The 10,926-nt window shown below is 37.2% G+C and overlaps 1 protein-coding gene across 1 annotated transcript; it reads left to right on the top strand.

Moving 5' to 3' along the window:
• Positions 1 to 7,670: 7,670 nt before the first annotated feature.
• On the top strand, positions 7,671 to 8,793 carry LOC104611626 (zinc finger protein ZAT10). The gene has a single exon (XM_010278763.3). It carries the CDS (start codon positions 7,881 to 7,883, stop codon positions 8,607 to 8,609), a length of 729 nt encoding a protein of 242 aa, XP_010277065.1. The 5' UTR covers positions 7,671 to 7,880; the 3' UTR covers positions 8,610 to 8,793.
• Positions 8,794 to 10,926: the final 2,133 nt, after the last annotated feature.

Here is a 10,926-nt window from a genome sequence, read left to right as displayed (position 1 = left end):
TTTGAAACTTTCGCCTGGAATTAGAAAACATGAGAAGCATGTTTTAATTAAAGTTCATCTGCATTTTCATCAGTTATCCTTGAACTTGAATTCATTGGTTGAATTGGAATACGCAATATGGGGGACCGTTTTATGTAGTTGGGTTAGGAAGATTGGATGGCCTGAGGTCAACCGGAGGAAGCTGCCTCTGCTATAATGGTGCAGTGAATGCCTGCCATCGTTGGAGTTGGTCACATGCATAAAATCTTCGGAGAAGTACGGATAGCCTATTGCAGATTTCTGAATCCCATTGAAAAATTATAAGCATTCAAAATGTCTAATATTCTCATTCTATACATCAATGCCCTCCCCTAAATTGGCATTAATTCCGAACTGGCATACACTCCAAATGTACTTTGGTTCTGACCCTAGGTTGAACCGTTATTCTCCCTAAAATTTTTGTGCCTTTCTAACTACGACCCAAAATTCCAAATTGGCATCGATGGGTACTGGTGAGGGCAAAATTGGGTTTTAGAAAAATTAAAAGTATTACATGACGTCATACGTTGCAAAATCTGATGGACAATTAAATGACTAATATATGTAGAGTGTGGGATCACCTGCCAACAAAACGTGTTGTAACCCTCTACAATAAGATCTTACACCGCACATCTCAAATCTCATACATGATGGGTCCCAATATCATGATGAAATCTGCCGTGATTGGAACAGCAGAAAATCTCAGGTATTACTTCATCGGGCAAATATTTATCAGATGGTTTAGGAATATTTTAAGTAATTAACCCAATATTTAAACATCTAGTAATCAGCATTATCAGGTAAAAATGCTAATACAAGTTAATCAATTACTATAGAGTTTCTCCTTAAACCTACCCCACAAAAAATTAGGTATATAACTATATATATCCACATGTAAAACTTTCTGCCTGACAACACTGTAAACATTTTTCTCTAAATGACCAACCCTCAATATCGTGCATGTAGCTTAATTTGCAAATGATATCAATGTTGTACAAGTAGTGGTGAGACCGAATGGTGGGCAGTTGTAGAGCTCTGGAGTTTGCTCGAGACAATAAAACTGCAGTTCTGATGCTGAAGTTGTTTTCATGAAGATCAATCAACCTCAATTAGAGTTTCAATGGTTTGAAAGGAGATCCTAAAAGAATATGTTCTGATTTCACTTTCTTTTTTTTTTTGATATATGCCGTATAGTCCATGTAAATAGGAAAGACAATACTATGGCACATTAACTAGCCTTTTCTGCTTGTAAAAAAGAAGAAAAGACATATAATGTTGATATCCCTGGGAAGAGAATACCTGTGTACAGGTTAAGTTTATTAATGAAAGAACATATCTTAGCTTGTCTGAGAATTGAGATCCACTATCTAAGCATTATGACTACGAAGCCTTGAGCCAATTTTCATTTGAATTAGGAGATTAACCAGTTCAAATTTTATTTTGTGATTTGAATCAGGAAAGAAACAATTGATGGTATTTTTTGTTTGAGATGAAATTTATTTTTTAACCCCTCTTTCCTTGGAATCGGAATGAAAGCCCTCGATCTTATCAGACCCAGAGGATTCTGCAGATAAGAATTCGTGAGGCTGAGGCTGAGGCCGGTTTAAACCAAGGTTCAAAGTATTGATACAGGGTGATACACCACGTTAGGTGCATCGGCCTATATTAGCCCTTTTTTTTAAGTTTTATTTATTTGTTTTTCAATACCAGTTTAGAGGGGTCGGTTTAAGTGCCATCTACCCTAGATCTGAACCAGGCCCTGACCCGATACAACCACTATAAGGGCATATCGGGAAGGAGCGGATACGATATATATCGATCGGTACATGTTGATACATAACGATTTTTTGAACCTTGATTTACACTATAGTTGTAGCCTTGTTGGTCACTTTCAATGAGCGGAGAACCTACTCAATCTGACCTGGGTACTATGTGAAGGTTGGGATTAATTTGGAAAGAGTATAAATACATACAAAATACAAGATTTTGTATATATTATTTGTACTCTTTCCAAATTGAGCCTTGTGAAAACACCGATTAAAACTGAGGATAGAAATGTAGAAAGTTGGGCCACCGACTTTGCAAATATGTACAGCGTAAATACATACAAAATAATATAAAATATAAGGTTTTGCACTCTACCTATTTGCATTTGTACTCCTTCCAAACTCAGCCTTAATAATATAAAGTTAGGTTCAGTTTGTACAGTACAAATGCATACAGAATAATACATATTTGTATTTGTATTCCTTCCAAATTAAGCCTTACAAATACATAAAATAATACAAAATACAAGGTTTTGCACTCTACAAACTCGTATTTGTACTCCTTCCAAACTGAGCTTTAGGTTCCATTTGGGAAGAGTGCAAATACAAATATGTTCAGTGCAAAACATTAAATTTGGTATTTTTAAACCTTCTATTTGTATTATACATATTTGCATTTGCTCTTTCCAAAGAGTAAAAGTACGTACAAAATACAAGGTTTTGCATTCTACATATTTATATTTATACTCCTTCCAAACTGAGCTTTAGGAAAATCTAGAGTAGGGGTGAGCATAAAAAGCCGAAAAACTAAATCGACCAAAACTGAACTGAAAAATCAGTTAATCGAACTGGTCGGTTCTAGTGTTTTAAAAAACCGAAGGTACTGCTTCAGTTTGGGTTAACCAATATAGAAAACCGATGGTTAACTGAACTGACCGGTATACATATATTTCTTTATGTTTTGTATATATTTATGTATATTATATATATACATTATATTATAAATTAATAAATATATATATATTTATTTATTTATAATATACGTATATTATTTATTATATAAAATCAAGGTTCAAAGTACTGGAAATGTTAAGTGTATTGGAAAGGCAATTTTAAGAGATGTATCGAGATACGCCTTGGATACACATGCGTATTGGAGAAAAATTAAGATACACATAGATACACTTGGAAACACTATAAATACTTTAATAAATCATAAAAATACATCAATAACACTAAATATAAGACCTCAATGAGGTGTATATACATAAAACTAATATATTTTAATGGTTTTATGAAAAATATATAGTAGTTAATTATAATTTCATTAAAAATCCTATGCTTAACTACAACTTATGAACTATAATTCTTAAGTTTTAATGTTTTATGGGATGGGAAAATCCCGACTCTCCTATCCAACCATAAACATAAATTGGCACAACTTCTAAGTGAAAATATAATTAATAATTATTTATTATTTGTTTCTAAAAATTATCAAAAATAAATAAACATTATATGATTATTCATAAAATAGTTATTAAAGAAGAAATTTCAATTGCTTTGTGAATATGATAGATCATCCATAGAATTATAATATATTCAATCATTGTGGTCAAATGATAAAATATAATTATTTATTTATTTCTAAAATATAAAAATAAAAAGCAATTATTAAAGAAGAAATTTCAATTGGTTAGTAGATATGATAGATCATCCATAGAATTATAATATATTCAATTGTTGTGATCAAATGATAAAATGTAATTAATTATTGTTTATTTTTTTAATTCTAAAAATATAAAATATCAAAATAAAGAATAAATTTCAATTCCTCTATGGATATGATAAATAAATCCATAGATCTAAAACATATTTAGTCTTTATGGGCAGAGAAAAAATTATATTTTTACATTTTTTGTTAATTTATAATTTTCTCAAATATCTTCATGAAATTTTCATAAATCTATTGATAACAAAAAAATTGTGATCTTGAATGTAAGAAATGCAGATCAACATAAATTTAAACATTCAAGAAAAAAAGTAAATCACAAGATATTATAAAAAATTGAAAAAATTACCTAGTTTTGCCATATTTTTTCAAAATTTGAAAACTCTTCAAAAAATTAATGATTCACACTTGTTTCTTGCAAACTTTTGCAAATCTAGCACTTTAGGAATGAGGTTTGGAGTTTTAGAGTAATTTGGGGGTGAAAGAAGGCTTATTTCCAAGAAAAGAAACTTGCTTTCCCCCTTTGTTTTTTTCCCACTTTTTGACTATCTTTTTCGTCAATACTCTACCGATACACATGAAAAAAAGACGAGACGCCCGATTTCCATGTATATCCTATATATGCTTTTCAAAGATATGATACAATATGCCCCGTATCGGACATATAGTATCGAAATTTTAAACCTTATTTAACATATAATATTATATATATATATATATTATAAAAATTTAAAAAGTGAAAAACCGACAAACGAAAGCTATCAAGCGATTGGCTTAAGTTCGATTTCGATTACTAATTTTTCAAAAACCGATAACATCGGTTCGATTGAGCACCCCTAATCTAGAGTGATAACAAGGTAGTTGGTAGAGTTGGACATTCATCATATTAACATAGACGAGGGGAAACTGATGGAGTGCCACATCCCCCTCACTTGTCCTCACTGGTCCGTCCCTATTGTCTCTTTATGAGATTATCTATCTTCTTCTCCGCAGAATCAACATCATCCCTCAGAATTATTTTCCTTCTTCTTATCCATCTATCTTCCTCTTCTCTGTGGTGTGGCGTCAGAGTAAAGTTTGGAGGGGATGCACCTTCCATGAGTCCATCCAAATCCATTTTCTCATTTCAAACGACGAAACTGGTGACGAGAAGTTTGTCTGGTTTCTTCATTGTATATTATGTAAGCGGTGACTTCGCCGAGCTACTTTACTTTCCTTGTTGCTACTTTTCACTTATCCGACTAGATTGCATGTATGCCTGTAATAGTTGTTGGACGACGGTTCACGGATGTTGTTGTTGAATTGAATTAACTACTTTGGTATTATTATTATTTTTTGTGGTAGGCTTATAACAAACAACCGCCATAATATGGATTACTTATAAACAACCCTTCTCCTTTTATTATTTATATTTATTTACAAAAACCTTGATTACAATCAAAATCCTGGTCCTTGTCGGTGCCCATGGACCCAGCCCAGTAGCCCAGTAGTAGTAGAGTGAGTGATACGTGATAACAATGGGATAGTAGCTGGCGGCTCAAAGTCAAAAGGACAGCAAAACCTGATTTGGCAAAGGGAGCTACAGCTACTTTCTAATCAAGATCCGTTATTCAGTTTGGTACGGGTACGATTTACGAGAGGAAGGAAAAGGAAAAGACTCTAGTGCATCCATGTCATAAAAAGCTTCCCTGAGACACATAACACGTGGCACATCCATTTGGACGATTGAGTTATTGACCCACGCACGCAAATCAAAGTCGACGTTATCAGCCATCTATTTGGATTTTACCATTTTAGAGTTGGACTGGAAAAATTCTTGCGGGGCGGCGGTGTGGCTACTGGATGCCATTGGACCAGGAATCAGGATCCTTCCGCTGCTGCGAAGGAACCTTAAAATAAATAAAACTCCTTAATTCATACTTTTAATTGGAATACAACATACGCGACTTTTTCTTATTTGTTAAAGATTACTTTTTTAAAAATTTTAATTTTGGAAAGGTGAGACTTGAAAGCAAGAGTGGCACCGTCGCTACATATGAATTTGCTTGTGGGGGGCATCAGCCATGCATCTCCTCCATTTGGGTGAATGAATGGTCTTAGCTTAGCTGATGAGCAAGTAATCTACCAACTGCAAATTTATATGAATCGTCTTCGTTCAAACTTTTACTTGACTAATAAAAATAAAAAGAATGTCATCAGTCATCACGCACGCAAACGGAGTTAAGCTTCTTTGTTGGATGGGCCTTAGCTGATGGACGGTGACGAGTCACGTCAGCCAAAGACCCACCAAAAATAAATTCGCAGTACCAAGTAAGCACTTACCCACACATCATGCATCATGCTACTCCAGAGAGTCTCACTATTCTTAATTATTATCACTAACTAATGGACCCAAAATGCCTTTTTTTTTTTTACTATTCTTAAATGATAGGGTCTGTTCTGTAATTTGAAATCTAAATCATTCTGGACTTTGGAGGACCGACTATGGAAGTTTAATTACATTTATGATTAAGATCAATCCAGACTTTATAGAATCGGATTACCCAAGGAAAAAAAAGGAAGATAAATTCAGAGAATACTGAGGAGTGATTGCTTATATCAATTGTTTAATAATTATATATTAATAATTATGCCACGTAAGAAATACCAACAAGGAGAGAGAGAGAGAGAGTTGATTTATGGGCTCCGGTCTGTCTATATTGTCTATGTCGCGGCTTCTAGCCAAGTTATCTCTTCCATATCCCAAGAAAGAGGGAAGAGGGGAACTACAGCAGCAGATTGTTAAGAAACAGCATCATCCAGTTGGGCGGTGGTCACAGGCATACCATTTCATGATACGGCCATAGATAAATCACCTTTTAAAAGGGATGAAGATAAAAAAGAAAGGGAGTGGTGATTCAGTGGGCGCGCTCTCATTTAATATTGCCTACGTGTTTATTGATCATTGGAGTAAAAAAATTAACGGACAAATACGGATATATACGATGCAGAATTCTGAATTCCAACCCCCTTACTATTAGCCCTCTTCCCCTATAAATCAAATCCTCTCCGTGAATTTAGCATCAATTCACGGTCAGATACATTTCCCTGTACTTTGGAACTATAAAATTCTGATCTGGGCTGATTGGTCATTCTACCATAATAATTACGATTTTTTTTTAATTGCATGATATTTTAGAGCCAATGAATGATGAAAACAGAGGGTAGCCGTTCATGATTGATTCAATAAGAGCGTAGAGACACGCAACAACTTTAATCAGACTGTTTGGTAGCGTAGGAGGTCCTAATTCCTAAATAGGGTCCACGGCTATTAATGTTTTGGGTATGGACGTAGGGACATTTGGGGTTGGGGCCGGGGGTACCCACGGACTGACTGATGAGTGTGTGAATCCAATTCCAATATTTGCGATACTTTTGTGGACGTGGCAAACCAGAATCGTCGTCTAGTTTCGGGGGGACCAACAAAGGAACTAAACCAACAATTTTTTTCTATTTCCTCTCTTGGGTGAGGAGGTTTTGTGTCGGTTGCAGCTTGGTAAAAGAGAAGATTCTTTACGTTTTAGGTTGGTCTTGGTCTTGTTAATGTATGTAACTATAGACCAATGAATTAGAATTAAGAAAAACAAACTAAACAGTAGGCCAGTAGCTAGGTGTACTAACCAGGAGGTTTCGGACGAAGACCGGGTTGGATTTGTGGAGGGCGAAGCCAAGCCAAGCCAAGCCAAGCCCAGCCCACAAAACAGCCCCTAACGTCAAAAGCTACATCTGTTTTCTCTGCGATAATTTTACACACGAGGCTGGCTCCTTTTATTTATTTAATAGAAAAAAGAAGGTGCTAAGTAAGAGACTGTGAGTACGCACACATAGTGAGTGTCGTGTGGATGGCGGCGTGACTTGTGACTCGTGAGTGGTATTATGATAAATGATAAGAGCGTGTTTGTTTTGACTTTGGAAACTCACTCTTTAGGGAGTTGGGGGGAAGTTGGAAGTAGTCTTCAGTCCACTCTAACTCCCCTTCCACCACTCCACTTCCATTCTATTTCCATGTCTAGCCTTTCGAGTTGACCTGACCGACTTCACTCACTCCCAACAACTCTATTAAACGTGCACTACACCCCCCCTCTCTCCTCTTCCCTTTGCTTATTTAACCAGCGCACTCCCTATTCTTCTCACCACTCTACACGCAACTTCCATTTCCACTCCATAAAAGGAACCCCCTCAATTCCAACCTCCTCAGTCCTCACTCTTCAATCAATTCCTCTTTTTCCTCCTCCTCCTCAGCTAAACAGCATCTCTCCCTCTGCTCTTTGCCGTTTTCTGCGCTGCCTGCTCTCTGTATCTCCTACATCAGATTACAGAATTATCAGATGGCTCTAGAGGCTCTGAATTCTCCTAGGACGGCCGCTCCTTCGCTCCATTATGACGACATGGATCTCCACTGCCTTGAGCCATGGGCCAAGCGGAAGCGCTCCAAGCGTCCTCGTCTCGAAAATCCACCCACGGAGGAAGAGTACCTCGCCCTCTGCCTCATCATGCTCGCTCGTGGCGGTGCTACCTCTGGTGATGCACACCACAACCACTCCCCATCCCCTCCTCCCCCACCCCCTGCCTTGAAACTCAATTATAGGTGTACCGTCTGCAACAAGGCTTTTTCTTCCTACCAAGCCCTTGGGGGACACAAGGCCAGCCACCGCAAGCTCTCTGGCAACGACGACCAGTCAACCTCGTCCACCACCACCACCACCACCTCTACAGTCAATCACACCGTCAATCCAGGTGGAAAGATCCACGAGTGTTCTATTTGCCACAAGTCTTTTCCCACTGGACAAGCCTTGGGTGGACACAAGCGCTGTCACTACGATGGTGGAAACACCAACATCACCGCTACGTTATCGTCGGATGGTGCTGCTTCGAGCCACAGTCTCCGCGACTTCGACTTAAACATGCCGGCTTTACCTGAATCCTTACCGGGTTTCGGCGTGGCTGCTGGAGGGAAATCCGAGATTCATGTGGACGAAGAAGTAGACAGTCCTCTGCCGATGAAGAAGCCACGTCTCTTGATTCCAGCCGAAGACACTTCTTATTCACGGGATTAGTAGAGATGGATTATCCGGATGAGCGGAGCAACTTGTGTTAATGGCTTCTATTGTTTTTTTGTTTGAATTAATATTTTTGATAGTTTAAAATATTATTGTTTCTGTACAGAGAATCTTTCATTCTTTGTAAACTACATGGTTTGAACTCTGAATGGTTAATATTGGTTTTTTTGAATTTTTAAAATTACGTTTATGTAATTAGCTTTTCTTCCATCTGAGAGAGTGAGGAAGAGGAATGCACCGACTCACTTGGTCCGGTCTCAATTACAATTTCGAGTTAGGCGTCTATCCTAACTGTACTTTGAACCTAAAAACTTTGATCAGTTAATCCGTTATGTTCCTTTTTTTTTTAAATCTTTAATTTGTATATAATTTTGTTCGTAAGGAATGTGAATGTCCTATCATCTTAATTGGTGTTACATCCGGCCGCGTGAGGAAAGGCAGAGCGGCTAAAAGTCTGGTGAGTGATGGATGGGCCTCCCACTCTCCCAGACCCGTCCAGGGCAGTGGCCCCTTGCACATGTTTAGTGAGTGACAGATCTAACTGTATGTGCCCAATGCTCATTTTAGCGTCTATCTATCTTTAATGGTGGTAGATTATTAGCAAAAAAAAAAAAATAATAATAAATAAATAAGTAAAAAAATGGTGGTAGATGTGGCCAACAGATGTTTGATTATTCAATATTCATTGCATTGGAGTGGATAAGAACGAGCAAGGTTTTCTATCAACGGGCTGTGGAACAACGATAAGGTGCTACGCCAGTATTTAAATGTGGGATCTATAAATTTATTATTAGCGTAGAACCTCATTATTGATTCTACAGCTGGTTTAATAGTTAAAGCATTTAGTTAATCGTAGTAGAATAAAAACCAAGTAATTGGTATATTGGAATTCTGCGTATTTGCTTTTCAAAGGCTCTTTCTCCTTTTATGAAAAAAAATTGAAATGTCGTATTGGGTTTTCATTTGTTCTGTAGCTGGTTGGTCCATGCATGTAATGTTTATCTAATTATCTATATCAACGTTTTGATTAAAATATTAAAAATTAAGTTCATTAAAACAAATGTGAAGTGACTGTTTCTTGCAGAAAATTGTCTGAACTACTCTTGATTAAAGATAAATAGATAATTAAAATTGTAAAACATGACTTGCACTGTACAAATTGGAATGAATGAAATAGGAAGAGAGGAATAAAAATTAAAAAGCAAGTGTCGTTGACGTGTGGGAGACGAATTTGAAGTTTTGTTAATTTCTCTTTCTTTGTTGGGGGAACCTAAACGGGGCCAAGTATATATATGTAAGCTGTCCAGTAATATTAACAGGGTGGGTGGGTATTATGGTCATACAAAGGAAAGTATTGAGAAAGCACCGATGCAAGCGCAACTGCGCAAGGAATACAGGACGATTGAAATAGAAATACAGTGGGTGAATGGCTGGAAAAGTCCAGAGTCCAGACTGCACACGACTGGGCCGGCCTGGTTAATGGAATAATGGTTAAATATTGGCAATCTCTCTCATTCTAGAGACCTAATATGAAGAAATAATTAAAAACCCACCACACCACTTGGATGGATGGATGAAACCACTTGAAAAGTCATAAGCGGTTTTGAGAACATAATTATTTGCAACGATAGGGTTTAAGTGATTAAGTCGTCATAACAATTAACCAATGCAATCATGATTAGTAAGGGGCATGGATATTTTATGATGGGTGGATCCTACATCCTACGGTCCTACCAATGGCAGTGACTACTAAATTACTAATACTGTAAAGGAGTGGTCTTGCGCTGCAGTCCGGCAGTCCCACACCACCGAGTCCAACTCAGAAATGATTAGATAATTAGGGAGGTCGGCAGTTGGAGGTTTCCAGCGGTTGCTGCTGGTTTCACTTTTGATACAGATAGAGGGGAGGATGTGTACCACATGTATCCTCAAACCAACCATTATGCAGTATACATGCATCCATATTTATCAGTTGGCCGTCACATTATTCATATTGTTATTGTCCTTTACTCATTTTTTGGTTTATGTGGACCATGAGTCACGATAATCACCGTTTTTGTAGCGATGCAATTTTGGGTCTTCTGCTTTTGCAATTACCTCTTACTCCCCATCGCCCTCATACTAACTACTCTGGAGTACCCCATGGGTGATGGGTGAAGAAGGGTCAGCACCCGATAACCCTGGGCCTGACGAATGACCAGGGGAGTTCGGATCTCCTGCCCACAAAAGTTCTGTACATTCTACCCACAGCCACATATAAGGAATATCTCATTCTCTTATGGGGAGATATTATTCTCAATGCACAGAACACAGA

Source organism: Nelumbo nucifera, chromosome 1, assembly GCF_055504915.1.
Source record: "Nelumbo nucifera cultivar China Antique chromosome 1, China Antique-T2T, whole genome shotgun sequence".
NCBI lineage: Eukaryota > Viridiplantae > Streptophyta > Magnoliopsida > Proteales > Nelumbonaceae > Nelumbo > Nelumbo nucifera.
This window is presented reverse-complemented; position numbering and strand designations above follow the sequence as displayed.

Coding starts and splice junctions, on each gene's coding strand:
- LOC104611626 (XM_010278763.3), top strand. CDS start 7,881: ATGGCTCTAGAGGCTCTGAATTCTCCTAGGACGGCCGCTCCTTCGCTC.